The 21,543-nt window shown below is 38.5% G+C and overlaps 1 protein-coding gene across 2 annotated transcripts; it reads left to right on the top strand.

Annotated features, from left to right (window-relative positions):
- Window positions 1-2,257: 2,257 nt before the first annotated feature.
- On the top strand, window positions 2,258-18,898 carry LOC128382305 (TLC domain-containing protein 4-B-like). 2 transcript variants are annotated; one of them, XM_053342305.1, is made up of 7 exons: window positions 2,258-2,461; window positions 8,377-8,546; window positions 10,366-10,455; window positions 10,848-10,906; window positions 11,044-11,138; window positions 16,673-16,746; window positions 17,065-18,898. In XM_053342305.1, the coding sequence occupies exons 2-7, from the start codon at window positions 8,392-8,394 to the stop codon at window positions 17,381-17,383; spliced, it is 792 nt and encodes a 263-aa protein (XP_053198280.1). In that variant the 5' UTR covers window positions 2,258-2,461; window positions 8,377-8,391; the 3' UTR covers window positions 17,384-18,898. The 2 variants fall into 2 exon arrangements, with proteins under 2 accessions (XP_053198280.1, XP_053198281.1); XM_053342306.1 differs by lacking the exon at window positions 2,258-2,461 and adding an exon at window positions 7,834-7,893.
- Window positions 18,899-21,543: the final 2,645 nt, after the last annotated feature.

Below are 21,543 nucleotides of genomic sequence, written 5' to 3'. Positions count from 1 at the left end.
AGTGAGCTTTATAAAGCGTGTGAATTTGCATGTGTCACTCGGTTGGTCCGATGGCAGTGAGCTCACAAATGAATGCTACAGTCAGTTACAGATATCCTGTTTCTCCTCCCTCTCTCTCTCTCACTGCCGGCCTCGACTAACCTTTTTGTCAAATTTCTTGGACATTATTCATTCCTCATGTTGTGCTTGTAAGCTATCCTGTGTTTTATCCACGAAATTTAAGGTGCAGTACCAACCAACGAGATTTGTGTCCATAGTGTTTTTCTTATGCCTGGTGCAGTTATTCTTTAAGTATCTCTACCTCCTCTTCTAAAAAAAAAGTCCATTAGAATAATAACTATACAAATGCATTATTATAAGGTTCAAACCTGTGCTTTAGCTTTTTGGACATGTGAACTCAACACAAATTAATTAAAATGTATGTGATATTGTGCCATGTCGTTTGTGCTTTTATTACAAAGTTTTGATGCAAAAATGTACAGATTGTTTACTGTGTATTTCATTTTATTATATTTCATCTTATCTTATCATTTTCACCATTATGCTGCTACTTTTCTTCCACTGTACTGCTGTGTCAATTTGAATTTCTCCAAAGGGGATCAATAAAGATACATCTTTTCTATATTACCTTAAAAAATAAATGATATACTTATTTGATTCGGTGAGTATGAATACTCATTCAGCACAAAATGTGCACATAAAAATAATGTATTTCACTGGTTTTTAATCTAGGCCATTTTTTTCTTCTTCTTAATCTCATTTAATGCCAGTGCTGCCAGTAAATTAGCCTAAATGAGGATGTGGATGCTGTGTTGTTGCTGGGTTTCTTTTGGGTCACTCCTCCACACCATGAGACTACTGTATTGTCAACATATGAGAGATGTTTGTTGCTAACGTAAAGAGGCTCTTTTTCTGACATTTCTCTCAGATGGATTGACTCATTTCATTGCCTCAAGGCCTCTACCTGACAAACCTGTTGCAAACAGCCAAAACTCTAACCGATGATATGTTGTCAACAAAATGTTTGTACAGTGAACACATTTGTGCTGTCGTTAGCCCGGCAGATGTTTGTTGAATCTGTTAAACAGCAGTTATTGGAATATTTGTTTACTCATGCTTGCTACAACTTTTACAATGAAAGAAAAAGCTATTTGTTAATTACAATTTTCCATTTTGATAAGGGACTATTTTCTCATTTATAGTAGTGAGTGTTCAACTGATTGTGTAATGAGACAGAGACCAATAAGGGGCTGGTTGAATCATGTCATGCATATAACCAAATGACGCCTTAAACCATTAGCTCACAGCAATTTATATCAGGAGCAAACCACATCCCAGTGCTGTAAATACATCAGCCTTGTTCATTCAATTTACAGGCTGTGTAATTTTTTGGACCCACTGGTCATTTAATCTGTCATCTGACCTCTGGTAATGTGTTTACACCACACTATGGCTGACATCTGAGAAAAGACAGGGGGCCATAACATCAGCGGCTTGATAAGACATTTTCTAATACTCCCTCATGGCCACCCTATCATCTGTCCTGATTTGTTTTTCTTTTTATTTCCCCTTATGGCCTCTCAAGATAATCCACTGATAGTGAGCCAGCCATATTTACTAACAGCCTCTGATGCCTTTTCACTCATTTTTATTTATTTAACATACAGCGGGGATGACATACATCTTCCTCTGGACCACTTGTGAAGCCTTGGTATTATGAATTGTTCATTGTGTTTGCTAAATATGATATTGCATAATGGCAAAATTAGACTAATGTATAGGGATTGCTAGTCCAATTAGTGGAGCATGGCTGCACTTTGCTATACCAGCTATCTTTTCTGATTTAGCCTGGATCAGTTCAACAAGCCTTGGCTATAAATAGACACAGTGAGTGTTCATGGGTAGACCACTGTGGATGTGTGTGTGTGTGTGTGTGTGTGTGTGTCTTTAAGGATTCAGCTGTAATTTGAGCCCTATAGGAGAGAGAGAGAGAGAGAAAGAGGGAGAGAGAGTTACCCCACTCCTCTCCGCCTCCACCACCCCAACACCTCCCTCACCCCCATCATTTCTGTAATCGAGCGTCGAGCTGCATGATCTATCCTGCACCTCTGCAATTATCCACGTTTCCAGTCGGATGGGATTGTCAGCAAACACCGCAAAACTGACACAGGCACAGACCAGCTCCAGCAGCTCCGCAGCATCCCGCACAAGTTGTTAAAGCGTGCGTGCGCGGGCGTGCGTGTGTGTGTGTGAGAGAGAGAGAGAGAGAGAGAGAGAGAGAGAGGGACTGAGTGTGTGTGTGTGTGTGTGTGTGAGGAGCAGGAGGCGGGCTGTGTTGTTTATCAAAAATGAGTCGACATGGCTATGGCTTTCTCTCCACACACACGGCGTTTCGAGCGACCCTGGAAAACATAATCAGCTGAAAGAGTGAGAAGCAAATCATCTTCATGAGACTCATCAGGTAAGTCCGTCCGGGATCTTCTATTTCCACTGTTTTTTTTTCTTCCTACACAAAAACAACAGCAGGCCAGTGTTATTTCTCAGCAACAGCAGCTGACCGGGCGATGCAGCGTGAATTGGCCTTGTGTGTGTGTGTGTGTGTGTGTGTGTGTGTGTGTGTGTGTGCTCTTGTGTTTTCTTGTTTGGAAAAGAAAACAGCAATACGCGATGCTTCGTTTGTAACACGTTTGCTTCCACTCAGCATCTCCCTAAATGCAACCCGGGGATGCGCATAGCGAAGTTATTTTCGTGGGGGCTATATCGTTTCCTCGTTTAAAAAAAAAAAGGTCCACCCGTCTTACGCAAGCGCATTTTAACCCCAACGTGCCAGTCTTAATAGGTATTCATTAGGAGCTGGCAAAGCGCTCAGTAGAGAAGAGAACCTGTTTCAGATCTGCACAGTTGAAAATAGACTTCACTTACAAGAACATTTTGGCCTATCTATTTGGGCCCTATAACATGTATTCTCCATCCAAACCAGTGGATGGGGTTTGGATAACTCATATATAGGTGATCCAATTAGTTTAGGGTTAATTCCTCCAAACTCTTCTTTCCACATTGCTAACAGCTGCTTTTATGACTTAAGAACACAGTTTATTGTAAGGGGCAAAGGGGAAATGTGTTAAATGAAATGACCTACATGATGTGTTATATGACTCTTTATCAGAGATCATATAGCTTCTTCAGCCATCTTTTTATATTTATCATTATCTGTTGAAGTAAGGGTCATTAAAAGTCAATCCTCTGGCAAATAAAACAGATCTGCCAGGAAGTAGACTACTATTTGTCAGCAGCTTGATTTCTTTTCCCTTCTTTTCTGATTTCTCTTGTTGCCATAACCACAATTTCCTCTTCATTTAGACTTTTTCCAGATCTTAATAACTATAGGAAATGCACTGCTGTGTGGGGTGTAAACGAAAGAATGTTTAAAAAAGAAACACACAACTGTAAAAAGCAGATTGTACAAGAGGCTGTACACTAGTAAAGCTTTGTTCACCATGGTTGCTTTCTTTCTGTGTCTATATGTTGACCTGTAACCCATTTGTCCTTGGCAACACGATCCTTCATGGGACTCACAGGAGGAAAACATATAGCCTGTGTGTGTGTGTGTGTGTACCTACAACAGCACATGCATAGTCCCCGCCTCCATCCTTTGTGTGCATGGCTGAAGGTAGCCATACTTAATGTAGATATCCAGTCATTTCAGTCGAAATAACCCTATGGTCCTTTAAGTGTCCATCTAATAACACAAAGTCTCTATGCCCTGCAGCTTACAACATGAAAGTAGTGGTACACACTGCCCACTAATGCATTACAGGCAGGCAAAAGGAGAGGACTCTGTGGAATTGGCTTTTTAGTTCCCTGGTGACTTTTTCTTGGCTTCAGTGTTTCAGAGAAGCACAGTGTTTGTCCTCAAGCATTTCTTTGGCGTTACGCAGGAACAAAGGCAGGTATAAAATCACCAAGGCCAGTGCTCCAGGGATAGAGAGAGGGAGTGTGTGTCTCCCGTGTTGCTGTGCTGGAACAAACCCTGGTCTATCACTTGGGAAATGTAAATATATCCTTACATTTAACTGGCTTGCCATCTTAACCAAGACTGGCAAAGTCAAATCAGCCCAGTGCAACACTCATAAAACAGTTCAGCAGTCTGGCTGCAGTGGACCTCTGTCACTGACATACATTGACTGGCTGCAAGCCAACGTGCATGTGGAGCTGCTAATTTTGGATCTTTGTTGTTTTATGGAGAACACTCACTTTTGATCCAAATATAGATATGTGAAATAGATTTTTGGGGTCTATCGGTGCCTTTAGAACATGCTGCAGAGTACTACTACGCATCATATTACTGCAAGGCCGAGATTTGAATGATGAATCAAATTATGTTTAAATATGAAATGGATTTTATTGAACCATCCCATGCTGATCACTCTTTACACCATGTGCCCATGTTCCACAACATCCATTCAACACAGGGCTGCCACATGTTCATTTGGGATGCTCTTAAAGCAAAGTTGCACTGGTTTCCCATGGCGCCCTTCAAGTGAGCATGTCATGCACGCTTCCAAGTCTATATTTATATCCTGGGGCTCCACTGGAATGTCTTTGCTTAATTTAGAGTTTAAAAATCTCCTTATTTATCCTATACTGACCCTTTACCCAACCCCTTCATTCGGCCTCTGTCTGAAACAGGCCGTTTCGTTCCTGTCTCTTTAAGGCCCCTCTGCTGATGAGCCCACTCTGTTCTGATTGGCTAGCTTCTGGAATTTGCATCTCAGCCAACATCAAGAAACTTTACTTCTTTTTTTCGTTCTTAGCAACCTTAGCAACAAAGGCTAAGGAACGGTATGGATATCAAATAATATTCTAAATGACATGTTGAAATAAATACACCTATATAGTTGTTATGTCTCTTGTTGTATTGGTTTGCCTCGTTATGGACAAAAATCAATATTCAAATGGTCCAAAACTGTGTGTTTTTGTAGAAGGAATAATGGAATGTTATTTTTGGCCAGTTGTAACAGCCCTATGGAATATTTTTGGGCACGCATGAACAAGTTGAAGGTAACATTGCAAACAAAGCGTTTAGAGCAGGTTTACCCTGCATTTTGACTTTTAGGGAACATTTCATATTTGTTCACCTCAACATTTTTGGCCTTTGAATATGTTTAACGTAGGCATATAACATTAGTTTTCTCTTTATAATTGAAAAAGTAACAGAATTATTAGCCTTAATGAAGCTGTGTGACAGTGTAATGTTGATATTTAAGATATCAGAAAGATTTCTACCTGCTCTTCATCATCATCAAAGTGGTCTTTGTTTTTAAATGTCCTATAAAAGCAACAGGAAGTAACCCAAAAATATTGTCACATTAAATTAATATTGGTGTCAGTGTATTTTGTCAAGTACAGTATGATACAGCATTTTGCATTCATCAGCCAGCCTTAACCTGTGGTATTAAATCACACGCAATCTGCACCAATATAACAGGAGTGGGCCTATTTATTTTGTTTGTGTAAAATTTCCTTCTGTACATTGCAGGATTAATGCAATCCAAATAATGGAGCGGCTTTAGTAAGGCTCTGAGTAATGATGAGTAAAATCTAATTTTTCATGCAGGCCCGCTATAAGCCAAGTATCTCACACAGCCTCGATGGGTGGAGTGCACAACATGAGTTGTACATGTTTGTAAGCAATAAGAGGTGTACCCCCCAGGTACAGAGACTCAAAACACAAGAGACTCCTCAAGCATGTTAATCAGCAAAGCAAGCAGGATGTCGCAAAGAACTTGTCAAGGCATACTGCTAAATACACAAGAGATTCACCATAACTCTAGCCTCATAAGCAGGTGTATGCTGTTGAAAGAGCACACGTGAATGGCATAGTATTGCTGCTTTGGCTAAGTTACTCTTGTGATTTATAGTAGTTATTTCCGCTTACTCGCCAGTGAGAATTCCCGGTGAGAGCGCTGGAACACCTCTTGAATACTACTCATAACATGTCCAGGTGCACAGTCTGGTCAGCATATGTCAGCCAGTTACACTGAGTGACCTCTTTTACACACAAACTTGATCTCAAAGTGGGTCAACTGGTTGGTAGATATGAGTCAACCCTTTTACGTGGGAGAGCATGCTGTTAGAGGGGGAATTTCAAAATCTCTCAATCTGTTACAATACAAAAACTGATGAGCTTATTTCGACATGCCCAGTTGCCTGTGAGCTCATCAGAATAGCAGCGCGATCATCATCTTCATTCATGCAAAGTAAGCTGTTATTCCAAGAGGCCACTATGTCCTTCACTTAAGGATACATGAAGATAGCAGTAGTGAAGTGCACATAGTTCAACGCCTCTAACTGTGTGTAGCAAGGCAACAACTTATTTTCAGTCAAGTTCATTCAAATAATTGATCAAGTGATGTTACAATCAAAATCAGTGCATTGATACTGAATAATGTATCTAATCAGCGTATATGTGGCCATATCTGTGCTATGTGAAGTGGAAAAAAGAAAATGTATTACATGTAGCTAAGTGGGAATTGGCTTGCCATGCAGCAGTTTGAATATATGGTGACAACATTTAATATCCAAGTGAAACTGACACATGTTTTATACAATAGTGATATCTCTACACTTTGTAATGTGACCCTGATATATGAGAAATCAAAAGAGCAGGATTGCATGTCTTCTGACTCACTGTTGAGACCTACATGCACTTGAGCTTTCGCCTCTAGACATGTCCTGCTTTCACTGCGTGTTGAGGTGATTATTCACAATGCAAGTCCCTGACAGTGACTCAGTGGTATTCACAGTCACAGACGCTGACAAGTGAATGAGACCACATTCAGGAGAAGAATATCAACAGCAGGGGCAAGTGGATCTTTCACAACAGTTTGCTTACGTGTTGTGTAAAAGCCATATGCGAATACAAGATAGGCTGTATTTGGTGTATGTTTGCCCAGTGCATACACTATCCTTTCCACCACATCAGCTCATCTGTGGTGGATCATCAGTGTTTTCTCACAGCCGTCACAGAATCATAAAGCAGAGAACTAATTTAAATTTTATTTTAAAAGTTTTTTCTTGACGTTTGTACAATTGGTACTAACAGTTTCAAATGTTTCGGCCGCATACCACAGAACTCAAATGGCCTTATTGAAGGTCCAATGAATGAGCCGTAAAACACATGTTCCCTGGACAACATTACAGCAACTGAAAATATGCAGTACTCAAATGAACCTGCCTTACATTAAACATCCTTTTTTAGCTCAAAATTGTAATTATTTCTCATAGTGTAACAGTGTGTATTCATATTTGTGGTTTATGTGCCAGATGTTCTTTAGGAGTATCTCTAAAAAAGTCACAGTTTAACTTTGAGGTGTGCAAACTTTTACACTTGCCCTGCAATGCATTAAGGGAAACCCCAGTGTGTAGTTGTAGTACAGTTGTGGTTGCACGTAGCTCAGTGCACATGTAGCGTTTGTTTGTAACAGAAAGTTTTTTGGGAGTGTTTATTGTGAAGATGAGTCATGTCCACATGTTCATGTTTTTCCTTAGCAAACAAGAAAAAAAGCAAATATATGCATGTTCAGTTCACTGGGTCACTATCTGGTGATTGAGCGTACAGTAGAAATAGATTAAACATTTTGTACAGTTTGTCGGCTGTTGGTGAAGCAGGATATTGCCTCTTAAGTTGGTTGGTAATCCATGTGAAACACATGTCCATTTTATCATACATCTGTGTGTCTGTGTGTGTGTGCATGTGGTTTTGGAGGCGTGTGCAAAAACCACATTCACTGGTTCGAAAGCATGTCAGAATACTTTTTTTCCGTAGTCTGAAGAGCCACGCTCACTCTGCAGTATTGACTCGGAAAGTAATGCATTAACTTGTCATTTAAGGTAGGCAAAACTGTTGCATTTCTACAAGCTTTTAGACTTAGACACATTACAAGGTACTTATTGCATATATTGGGTGCCAAACTTAAACTTTTAAGCTGTAATAGTTGGTCATTTGCCCACATGGTGCTCATGAGGTTTAATGAACGTTTACTGCTTAAGGCCAGTGGTAGCACTCTTGCTGGAACTGGGTTAAAAATTGACTGGGGTCCTACTGCCATGTGTGATTTTTCTGATAGCTGTCAAAGGTCTCCAAGTACACCAGTTGTTGTGGTTTGACTGGCCAAAAAGAATCAAGTGGTAACAAAGAAAGAAATACTAATGGCCACAGATTTTTTTTGTGGGATACATTTTAGTTTTATGAACATTTTTCAGACGAATCACTCTCAGTAATGTTCAGATGATCTTTAAAAATTAAACAGCTGAGCATGGCTAACATTCTCTTCTTTCTTCATCTTTTCTCCATTTCTGTCCTTCCTCTCACAGCGGGGTTGGGTGGCCATGGACCCATTCAGCCAGCTTATCCTCACCATCTCGGTGACCAGTTTCCTCACCTTCCAGTGGCTCTTCCACAAAGTCAGCCCCTGGATGTCGATACGCATCAGCCCAGGCTTCCTCGGCCTCAGCGACAAGCAGAAGGTCGAATGGAACTCAAGGTCAGCTGACATAAACTCAGGAGTCTTAATATTCACCTGCCATGTACAGTAGATTGTGATGCTGCTGTCAGCTCTGTTATTGACCACAGTGGTTTGTTTTTGCTGGGTCTGCAGAACAGTCAACAGTGGCCTGTTTCCTATGTCACTAACATCTGACTCACTAGTCAGACATTTTGTGTATTTGTTATAGTCTTTACTCTGTTAGCCACTGCTCCTAGGTTCCAGCAGGATGGTTAAAACAAACTTTACTGTTTGTCACCGTTTCTAACTGATATACTGAATCATGATTCATTTGCACAGATTTGACAATGTAAACAATCCAACCTAATCAATAAAAAAGGATTCCCCTGTATTTTTTTCGTTTCTTCATGGAAAGCTTATGTGCTGCTTTTACAAGCCTTAATATTTTGCTCACCAACTTGAGTGTTGACATTTTAGGGAGCATTAGCAGTAATACTGATCCTCAACAAATCTAGAGTTCTGAAGATTATCCTGTCATATTTTTATAGCAGTAGTTATTGAATGTATTTGCTTTCTCCACTGTTTGTGGTATGAATGATTCCAACGAATATAGAAATTAGGAGGGTATGATGCGTGCATACACCTTCCTGCACATGTCAAGTGCAACTATTATTTCAGTTTGAAAGGGAACTGCCCAAACTGCCTAACCAACTGTCATTTACAGTTTTAATAGATTCTTCCTGGTTACACAAATTATAATGACCATTTTGGTAATTCTCACTTTTGTTTTAATTTCAAAATCTGTAGTTTAGAAAATCTATTAAAACTACAAATTGATCCCTGCTTGACGATTTGTTTAAAGCTCATCTAATGATCTAACTACTTATGCACAGGCCACTAATGGACTTCCTGTGCAGTGTTGCCACATCCATCTGATGGAAACAATACTTGCATTGATTAGCTGCATATAATGTAAAAGAAAACCATGATCTTCCTTTTAACAGCCAGGTCATTGCGGTCATATTTACCTTATGTGATTTATTTTGCAGTTCATTTGCCCAAATGACAAATAAGTACAAATGCCTCTGAGACACAGTGTCATCTATTGTCATGCTGCTGTTTTATCTATTGACTTTATGAGAACATGCAGATATGGATACAACATCTGTTTTGCAATGAAAAGATGGAGTTTGTTTCCTGTCGTGTGTGAGCCTGACAGGCAACTGTGATCTTTAAGCACTATGAGAGCGGTTAAAACTGCGCAGTAGATTGAAGGCCAGTCGATGTCCAGCGGGAAAGAGTGTTCGGAGGGATCCGGCCTTGCATGAATCACTCATTTTCATTTTCTCTCATACTCCATTTTATTACTCATGAGAGCACTTGTGAAATTGAAATGGTCACATGGTTTATGAGCAAATGAAAATTAATGATTCGTGGGGATGGATCCAGGCTATGGGGATCCCTGTATAGACCCTGTGACTTTACAGTCTTACAGTAAATGTAGCTATCACTCTGTCTTGCTGACTGATTGCTGAGAACTGTTGGGCTGTCTCACTGCTTGAATGACTGACTGGGACTGTGTGCCGCTCTGCCTGACCCTTTAGCAGTGTTTAATCTTTTAGTCTAATTGGTCTGAATCTGTGTGCAGCCCTGACAGGCAATCAGCTGATTCACTGTGAGTACTAAAAATTCAGAGCCTCAAACCCTCAGAGCAACTCCAGAGCACTTTTCATGAGTAAAGATAAATTATGCACTGCTTCTTGTCTTCCTTATTGAACAGAGAATATCAGCTGTCAGTGTTAGCCCTCGTCAGAGAGGAGCAGATCATCATTTTTGTGTGTTTTGTTTTTTATTTCAGGACGGTATCAACATTTCATGCACTGTTGGTGGGAATCTTCTGTCTCTACATTTTGTTCTTTGATGATGCTGTCAATGAAGATCCAGTCTGGTGAGAGTTTGGCTGTCAATCACATTTTCTATTACCTTTGCTCTACTGTTAACCTTTACTCTCCATACTAATGGTTAATATTTAACAGTGTGTTATTCTTTTTCCCTTTTACTGAACCCTTCCACTGAACAGTGATTGGCTAATTAAAGTTTAGTTTGATGAGTTTGGCGAGTGGTGTCTCCTTTTCATTGTCATTCCAACACCAAAAACACAAGAGCAAAAGTTTAAGGAATGGATTGAGCAGTTAGTTTGTCTGCTATAACATAAGCTAGAAACATTAGCATGTCCAGTTTATTAGCTGTAGTAACTTAGCATTACTTCAGGTGATCAGTATATCATGGGCTAAATTTTATCACACAAACCCAGTCAAATGGAATCTGCTTCTCCAATAGGGGAGATCCTACACTGGTGAAGACTAACGTTGCCATCACAACAGGCTACCTCATATCTGGTAAGAGAAAGTTATCCAAGGCAATGTTGTTAAAGTGAGACGCTTTGGAAATCAATTATTGTGTGTTTAACTTTTTTGAATATTTTCCACTTTTAACAATGACATCTCTCTCTTTCCCCTGTACCTCTGTTTTCCAGATCTGCTGCTAATATTTTACTACTGGAAGGCGATAGGCGACAAGTTTTTTGTAGTTCACCATCTGGCAGCGTTGTATGCTTACTACTATGTACTGGTGAGTGCCTTATTGTCCAATAGCAGAACGTGCAGGCAAGATGGGAAGGAGACAACAAAGGGTGAACAGCTGTGTCCTGTCAAGCTGGTGTTTTAAACTGGTTTAAGAAACCATTCAGTGAGTTCACAATTGTCCCCACAAAACCATGCAGCTCGTAGGTTAGTCAAATATGCCCACGGCAAAGTCAGCATAGTCAACTGTGAAAGTGATGCACAAACAGGGAAGAAAAACATATGGATTATTTTGGATTTATCTCTTCTGGTAGAAATGAATATAGAAAGTAATGAACTCTCACTAGTTGGTGGGAGGGTGTACAGTAACACCTTTGTGCATGAGAGATACAGTGCTAGCCAAAAGTTTCATACACTTTGCCATTTTCTTGAATGAGAAAGTATGCCCCGACTTTTGACTATTACTGAGGTATGTTGCAGTAAGAGTCACTGTTTGCTTGCACTGTGTTACAGTACAGTCTTCCTTTTTAGGTTACCTGGAAATGATCAAAAGAACCACAATGAGAATGACGCACAAGAGGCATTGACAGACAGTTAAAGTTGTCTTACCAAGCAACGTGATGGTGTACCCTCATAATTTCTCATTATAGTTATTTAATGTCAAGGGCATTTTGGGGTCATTCGGTATCATCAATGTAAATGCAAGCATGGGTTCTGACATGAGCTTAATGAGATTTTCACAACTCTATTACAAGTACAAATTAGTGACTCATTTGTTATTGCGATACAGCATGTACACAGTTGGCTCTTATCTAGATGTGGAGATAGATGAGATGTACCCAGCATTTCAGGGCAGTGCTGTTCACTCTTAGTTCAATCTGAAACCCTCTAGGTCGCCAGGATCTGTCGCATAATTATTATGGAAATGAATGACTATGGTATTTTTTGCATGGAATGCTCAACAATGGTACTGGCTGATGCCCCCTCCCCGCTCACCTTGCCCTTACAATTTCTGTGCTTTCTGTTTGTTTTACTGACTTTCTTTATTGTTGTGTGAATCTGACGTAAGCTGAACTTTTCTGAGCTTAGGCTTAGGGCTTGAATGCTGAACTGTAACCACTGTGTGCATGCTGACAGCTCTGAAGCGCTCTACAGAGGCAGGGTTCCTTTCTTGCTACTGTGCATGCCAACCAACAGCATTTAGTGGTCTCTTTTATTTACATGCTTATGTACAGAACCTTCCGCCTGTGTGTTTTTGTGCCATAGCCTAGTCCTGCCTCCTTTTTTCTTCCTCACACTTCTCCTGAGACTCCCTGTTGAGGGAAAACTGGCCAAATAATGTCATTCACATGACAAATTATAGTAAAGTGCATTGTCCGATAGCCTGGCCCTTTTTCTAATGCCATGCTATATGTATTCTGTCAGCTGTACTCCTGAGTTTGAAACGATTACTTGTTAATACTTTTAAAAGCCTGTTTTCCTTCCCATTTCACAAACTTACACAGAATACTCTCCCCTCTCCCACCCAACAAACAATGTTCTGTATTTTCTATACAGAAAATATGCAGAAGAACACACAGTGTGTATGCTCTGCCTCTGAGTCATACATAATAAACTATTCTTGGGTAAAATGATAGCTATAAAAGCTTTACACTGCTTAGTGGTACACTTGTGGTTCACATTGCCATTGGCAAATGATTATAAAATCTAAAAAGCAGTAAAGCACTATTCTGTTATGTGGAAAGGAGCAGGTGGTCCCAAATGCAAGAGACTGCAGGCTGAAGAAATGTCTTTATTAAAGACTTGGCTGGCAGATCAGGGCACAGCAGAATGTAGAGCGAACAAAGAAGAACAAAACTGAGCAAAGTATCCAACAAAACTGAAATGAAAACCAGGACTTAAATACACAACAACGGAACTAATGAAACAACAAGGAACAGGTAGCAAGAAACAAGGGCAGGCTGGGGGCTGATTGGCTGGTAAAGACGCAGGGAGCAGGGCTGAAGAGACTGAATGCAGGGCAGGTGTGAAGGGAAAAAGAAGGAGGAGGAGTACATGAACACAGGAGAAAAACACAGGGCAAACAGAAAACCAAAAAACCCAGAAACACAATGAACACAGTCTAACTAATAGAGGCAACTTAACAGATATCATGCCAGAACAGCTTTCTTTCACTCAGCCCAGTCCAAATGAAAAGGGAGTAAAAGGCTGAGGGCCTCTGGAGGGCTGGTGGAGAATGGCAGCTAGAGACACAGAGTCAGACTGCAAACAGGACCATAACATGGACTTTTGGTTTCAACCACACCTTTTAGTGTAAACCCTAGTCACTGGCTGGATTTACAGGTTTGGTTTTCTTCTTTAATGTGACACACATCATATTTTCATCCATGTGTTTGTCCGTGTCCATTGCTTTATTAATGAGCAATGTTATTTTTCTCATTTCTGTGTTTAAACAATAATACCAAAATGAAAACAGTGTCACATAGTTGGAATAAAATGATTTCTTCAGAATTGTAACTGACTGTAAATCCAGTCTTTCATTTGGAGAAATAGAGCAAGCACCTGTGTCTAAAACATTTAGTTAAATAAAATGATGTAGGCCATACTGTTACTGGACAATCATGACTGTTTCCTTGGATCCCATCTGAAATTCATGTGGGATAACAGAATGAATGTATTAACGCATTAGTCATTGAGAGTCGTGTAACTGCAGTCATATTAGATTTGCCATATATTTTAAAAAACTATAAAATTGGCTCACCCTTGATGTCTTTTTTATTTGATTTAGTTTTGTTACCCAGTCAAATTTGTCATATGTTGTCAAAGTTTTATTATTAGTTAATGTCTTGAATGTGTTTATGTGGACGTTTTCATGTCAAATACACAATAAATTCTACCTACTCAACGTGAACGTTAAATCCTGAGGCACGCAGCCGAATGAAGACGTTGAGTAGGAAAGAAATGTTAAGAGACTTCAAACTCAGCTTATTTTCATGAGCATGTTGATATGTTTTGATTATTAATCAGTCTGTCAGTAATGTTTTAATGAGAACAATGTTCAAGTCATTTTATGGTTTGTTTTTTAAATAGCACTGTAATTTGTCTTTGTGTTGTTTTAACAGTCAAGTATAGTGTAACTAAACACATGGAAACTTAATATTACTACTGCTGTGTAAATACTAGATGCATGCTTTCTTCTCAGTGTTTGTGTTGAAGTGTTGCTTCTTATTTGCTTCCAATTGTGGTGGCATCTGATTTCTTTTAATTTCCTTCTAATATATCTGTCTGTCTGTCTCTGTGTCTTCCGCTGACTTTAACATAAAAAAGCCCTTCTTCAAACCCTACATGCAAAAACTACCAATATCAAGTCGGGTTGTGTCATCCCCAATTCATGCAAAAACTACCAAAAGGGTTGTATGTCATTGAGAAACCCAGAGCAGGTCTTGGTCTAGATGGGGACTCCCTTTATTCCTGTCTTGTCTGCTGTTATTGCTGTTTTGTTGCACTGAGCAGATATGATGCCCAGTCACAGTATGGACTTACCAGTTCCTAGAGGTACTAGCATTCTCATGCTTGGTGGAAAGTTCACATCATATGACATATAAACTGAAACACAGATGTACCCTGTTTGTATCACATAGTAAGTATGTTTTAATGATCAACTTTTGTTTCAGCACTCACGGTAAGTCTTCTTTTACATGCTACGGAAGTCAGGCCACTAGCCAAATAACCTTAATTATGTTCTTTGTTTTAATGATACTAAATATTGTGATTTTTATCTTCATTTAGAGTTTGACTCAGGGCTTAAACACAAAATGACTGAAAGTTAAAGTCAACCTACTTTAATCTAACTTGGCAGCACTTAGTTTCGCTGATGCACTTTTTTCAGTCAAAACACAAACTCATTTGACTAATGGCACAGCCTTAATATGGTTATAGTGATCTGTGTGCTTTATTCTTCTTCTTTAAAAAAGAAAAAAAAGAAAAAGCTGATTCAGCTAGGTTGGCCAGATCAACACTGTTTAAAACTGGTTGTCCTGAAAGCATCTTGGTTTTAAGATCATCTTCCTTCTATTTGAAATGTGTGTGATTGTTCAAAGCATAATAGCTGTGTAAGCTTATGGTTTAGTTACATCTCATAAGGGCTCTTTAAAACCTCTGTCTTGTGCGTTATAGAAAACCAACCAGATATTATCACAGATATTGCTAGTTTTGGGAATCATCATTCATTACTGAGCTTTGAGCTCAGCTACAAGGTGGGTAAAACCTGCTGAAGATGATCTCATTCCATAAGGAAATGTGGAACAGTGACATGTTTGGAAGTGAAATATATTGCTTTTTACTCTGCATGGCTTTTGATTGCTCCCTCAAGTAGTGGCTGGCTTAATGTATGTATGTATGAATAGTTGTAAAAGCCTGTGCTGTGTTAAAATTTGCTCAATACCTTTTTTTTTAATGTTGACTGTTAGATGTCATTCCAATGTCTCACTATGTGGTCTTCATGTTTTTCTGCTGTGTGGGTGAAAGCTAGGAAATGTTGGCATATAGTGTGTTGTGAGGACGCATTAGTGTTTATTTCTTTAGTAAATACAAAAATGCTTCATTTGGGGCATTTTTGGCTTTTTTTAGGGTTGGTTAGGATAGTTAGCTGTGATGTTTAAGTACTTTTTATGATTCAAAAATCTTTTTTTGCCTGACTAGTAGTGAGGCCTAAGGATGGCCTCAGTCTGTCCGTTCAGTGACCCAGAATGATTCCCAACTGTGGTCATTGTCTAATCAGGACTACAATGAGTTCAGCATTTTCAGTTAATCAACACTTCTCCAACAAGTTATCTCAAATCAAAACCTTGATTTCCATTAATTTTTCTGTGGATATTCAGGATCTCGAGAGGATGAATCCTACAGATTTTAGTGATAGATATGACATATTTTTAGCTCCAACAAAATGTTCACTTGGACCCAAGAAATGTCACAATCTAATCAGCAAATTGCAATCAAATCCATTGAGCACATTTATGCTCCCAAGAGGAAGACCTATTTTCTTTTTGGTCACTTGATGAGCTTTCTAGTGCCATAATCAGGCAAACAGAGGTAATTGTAGTGTCGGATGAGTTTTTCTTTTACAATAAATGAGGAGAATTAATCATTAGAAAGTTAAATTAGAGAGAACAGTCTAATTTTGGCCTGCAAAACTTGAAGGAATAATTTTGTGCCCTGAAGGAGAAGACTATTTTGTTAGATCTGCCAAATGGGGGCTTACATCTAATTTTAGACCTGAGTTCCCTATACCTTACACATATTTCTGAAGTGTTTGAACTGCTTGATATAATCTGACATATCACAGTTATGTTCTGGTAATCCTTTGAATTAAAGACATACTTCAGTTGTGATGACTTGTTCAAACCGTGATCAATGTGAACTATTGTTGTTCTTCTGTGGTTATGATATAAAATTATGTTTATTATGTTACTCTGAGGAGCAGGCATTACATCAGCAAAATGCCTGCTGATCCAAATGACTTGGTGTCTTGTTTTTGTCCCTTTCATGTTTCGTTGTCTTCCTGTTCTTACCTTGTTCTTCCAGGGCCAAGGAATGTTGCCTTATTTTGCTAACTTCCGTCTACTTGCTGAGTTTTCTACCCCGTGTGTGAATCAGCGGTACGTACCTGCATACTGACGTACCTATAGTCCTATTTTTAGGGTTAGAGCCCAGGTTACAACATATCTGACAGTTTATTGTTCGGAATTAAATGTAGGTAATCCACTGCTGGTACATGTTCTCTTTGTATTCAGGTGCTTGTTTGAGAGTATTTGTTTTTTCCAAATCCTTTTTAAACCACTCATCTGGATACAGCTGACATCATATCAAACATTCTTTAGGCAATCCTGTAACTTTTTATTAGGTTACTCAAACACATGCATTTTCATAGTTGCGTATTCTTGACTCTGTTTTCTTAACTATGCGTTGTGTTTCAGCTGGTTCTTTGAGGTACTAGGTTATCCCAAGTCCTCCCGGCCCAACATGGCGAATGGTGTTGCCATGGCCGTAGTCTTTTTCATGGTCCGCATCGCTGTCATGCCAGTCTACTACAGTCGTATGTATGCGGTATACGGCACTGAGGCCTTCTACCTGGTGCCCTGGGGTGGCCGTGTAGCCTGGATCTGCTCCAGTATCTGCTTGGACATCATGAACGTTATGTGGATGCATAAGATTGCCCGCGGCTGCTACAGGGTGCTGCGCTCGGCACGCCGCAGTAAAGCCGTCACACCTCAGGAGAATGGGAAGTCGGATTAAAGGAACCAAGGTTTCAGTGTTGAGGGAACACTGCAACAAAGACAAAATGACCTCACTCTCAGTGCGTTGGAGAGCAGAAACTTGGACCCTTACCTGTCAGGCTGCTTTGGTAGCAGCACACCTGGGACTTGTGACATCACAGGACCGATGGAATGTAATGAGGGAAATGGAGATTTATTGGAAAGTGGGCACAGTCACTGAGATGTGAACCGATGGACCATTTAACTGGCCATCTCTAAGCCATGAAATGACCTCTTAGCAATACTCTGTGTGCATGGCCAATTATTTTTGTCTTGAACAATTTACCCCTACACAATAGAGGTTGTCCTGACACAGTGGACTTTTAGCCCAAACATAAATTGTCAAAAAGTTTACCGTTCTTTACATACTAACTTACTGCTCAACAAAATACTTTAAAAATGTTTCTTTTTGTATTATTACTGCTGCCTGAGTCCCAGAATTGAAATATTGACAGTGATTAAGCAAAGATTTGAGGTAACCTTGAAAACATTCAGGGATTCCTCATCAATGGTTAGTGCCATAAAATCCTTGTCTGATGCTTGTTGAGAAAAGAAGGGTCAAATACCTTTCTTTTTTTTTCCTCCGTAAATTTTTTCATCAGTAAATAGAAAATCTCCGGGGACACAATTGGATTACATCAAGTGCAATCACAGAGAAGAATGAATAATCACTCACCCGCTATCATTCAATTTCGAGGTTAATTTACAAAACCAGCCTTTGAGAAGTTTATTGGAATAATGTGAGTCAGCGTTGCATTTGAATAGTAAGCGTATATAATATAGGTTGACCAGGCATCAATACACTCTATGTAGTCTTATTTATTTTGTCTCGCTGGGGTCGAAGCAAATGGGTTTTTAAAGACACAACCATTAAAAAAAAAAGTAATGAAAAGGAAACTAATGTACAGAGTACCTTTAGAAATGGTGAAAGGGAAACTGAATGTTTGTACACTGATATTAAGCAATGCACAAATACTAGGCAACAGTTAATATCAGATTTGAAAATCCACATGATTTAAAGTGTATACAAGCTGATGTGTCACAGAATGACAAAAACAAATCACACCTCATAAACAATATGTTATTGACAGTGTTGTTAGGAGTCACATTATATTTATTAAACATTGTGCAATGCATGTTCAGGGGCGAAACTCATTTAGAATGCTGATATGGAATCAGTGTCACATACAAACTTGAAGAAAAAGTTAATACAGAATACTGACAAAGAGTATCAGCTAAGAATTGTTAATTTATGCCAAGAAGTTTGGTGGATGCTAGCTTGATTCAGACTCTATTTCTGTATCCATCATCGAGTGTTGACCTGAGGTTTATATAATATTCACATTCACTATTTATGATATCTTTTAGGTTCACACTGTTACTTTTACCCTATGGGCAACATTTGCCAATAAGCTGCATGCTGCTGTTTGTGTTTTCCACAAATGTAATTCTACTCAGTACATGCATTTGAAAAGGGAATGGAAGTTTATTTTAATTTTAAGTAAAATCTAAGACAACACAAAAGAAAGTGTTTCAGATGGTAGAAGTTCTGTGTACATCAAAACAGTTTGTAATTTTATTTTCCACAGTGTGATATTAATAGTTTGTTAAAAAAAATATGTCCAATTGGCTGTTAAACATAATGCACACTTCTGTATTTATTAAACAGATGGATACAAGAATTGCATGGTTTTATCAAGTGGAAAAAACTTCTGATATAATTGTTTTGCATCATTCTACTGATTCAGCAGTTTTGTGTTAATCCTCATACAACACCGAACACAAGAACTATTATGTTCAAATGTTTTTAATAACCAAGTAACTTGTTCAAATTAAGTCACAATTCTTCTATGATTTAAGAAACATGCACTTGAATTGTCATTGTTAACGTATCTTTATATAAGCTGTAGATCAAAAGCTTCTGTCAGATGTTTTGTGAAACAGCAACAGGGATTGCTCATTTTTAGAGTATGCCTTGATATGTTCAACATTTGATTTTTGTTGCCTTTTTCAAACAACTTATGATTGCACAATGAATATTTTTGTTACATCCAACTCCTCACTAATACTGAAAGACGTGTTGTTTTTCAGTTATTTACTTCTGTGTTTTCTGTGTCTGATGCCTGTCTTATGTGATGGTTTGACCTTTTGTATTAGACCAGTTTCCAATGTAAAACAAAGAGGGTTGTCAAGGCTGGTTGTTTTTAGTGCTTTGGTTTTGTTATGGTTTTAGAAATTCAAAGATTTATGTATTCGTGCCAGCGCTGAAGCCATTACTACTCCACGGTGAAGACATGTTGTAATGGTATGATGCTATTTCCTTTGTTTTGTTTTGTTTCTGTTTTTTTATTTTTTATTTCCATGAGCATTTTCATACAACAGTGCCAACTTGCAGCCATGATTCAGTGGTTCAGATGAATTCTGTTCACATGACCATCTCTGCACGCTGTGGTCAGTCATAGTATGATGAGGCTCAGTTTAGTTTAGCATGGTATAACAATGTCAAACAGTCCACCGTTAATAACAGGCAGTGTATTTTGAACTTAATAAACTTGACACCTTGTTATGGGTGGATGTCACTATCTCACATCTTTAAAAAAAACAAAAAAAAACAGAGTCAGGGTATCCGTCAATATTTCCATGGAACAAAATGGAAATCCTTTGAGGAGTTTCAGGACAGCAGAGCACTTCTGGTAGAATCAGGGGTGGCTCTGTATGCAAGGTCATGCATGGTCAATATGGTCTTCTTCTTCATGCACTCTCTATAACTGCATGTGGTATTGCATGGGGATTGCACTATAAACAAAATAGCATATACATTTGCAAGACAACTTTTGTCCTTTGTTTTCTTTTTTTTTTGTACATGTACATAATGTTTACTTAAACGTTATTCTTGTACTGTGCCACATAATGTAATCCACAGATGATGATGATGATGATGATAATGTGATGAGAACATCACAAAGCAGATATTTAGTGTAATATCCAGCACAGAAATAATCAGTAAGGGAATACTTGAATACTAATCAGTACAGTTTATAACAATTTGGGCAGTGCAAATAAACATGAATCCTATACAAATCTTGCATTACATGTGTACCATTTTCTTTAATTTATTAATCCAAGAAAAGTGGACATAAAACAAAGCAGATACCGTGGTAACTGCACAATGCTGCCATCAGCTGGCCAAGCTGGTGTTTTTTGTTCTGAATGTTGTACATAGGAGAGACTAGGTGGAGTGTTTAGTGACATTCTATGAATGTATTAGAGAAGAGAAAAAATATTTGTCATTTACATTTTCATTTGTTCTTTACAATAAATACCAAATTAACTGATGTGATGTGTATCATTTGAAAAACAAACCTTTAGATAGAATGTTGTGTTCAATATGCGGTGGCGTAAAGTAAGTATATTTACTCAAGTAGTGTACTTAGTACAAATTTGAGTTACTTTTATTCAACTTAAGTATTTCCATTTTGTGCTATTTGTACATCTACATTTCAGAGGGAAACTATGTTTTTATTATATGACATTTATTTGCCACATCAAATAATACAGTATGTTTTGCTGTTAATACTTCTGTACTTTTACTTAAGTAACATTTAGCATTTGGGGTTTTGGAGGATTTTTATATTGCAGTATTTGTAGGTTTACTTAAATCTGAACACTTGTTCCACCACTATCAGTATGAATTTCAGTATGCTGCCAGTGTTGCTGTCTTTTTCCTGGCAGTTATTATAGTCCATAGTTGGAAACAACGTGTTATATTCAAAGGCCTACACGTCACTTTTGTATGTGATGGTTGCTTTATACAATTGTATTTGCTTTTTTGTTTTGTTTTGTTTGCTTTAGAGTGCTAGCATCTCTTATGTTAGATCATTACAATTTATATTAATGCCCACCATTTTAACATACATTGACATTGAAGATAACAAAACAATTACCACTTTATTTGGCATTAAAGACATTTTCTTGCATGTTCTCACAAATTCATTAAAAAAAAGGTTTACCTGAAAATCACCTGAAAAATGTTAACGCTAAAAGGTTTCTGGTATAAGAAAAGCAAGATCTTGCTTAACATTGACACATTAATTGCATGGTTTTACTACACAGTAGATCATATTTGATGAAGCTTGTTTA

Source organism: Scomber japonicus, chromosome 21, assembly GCF_027409825.1.
Source record: "Scomber japonicus isolate fScoJap1 chromosome 21, fScoJap1.pri, whole genome shotgun sequence".
Lineage (NCBI taxonomy): Eukaryota > Metazoa > Chordata > Actinopteri > Scombriformes > Scombridae > Scomber > Scomber japonicus.
Note: the sequence above shows the minus strand (reverse complement) of the source record. Positions and strands in the feature narration are given on the sequence as shown.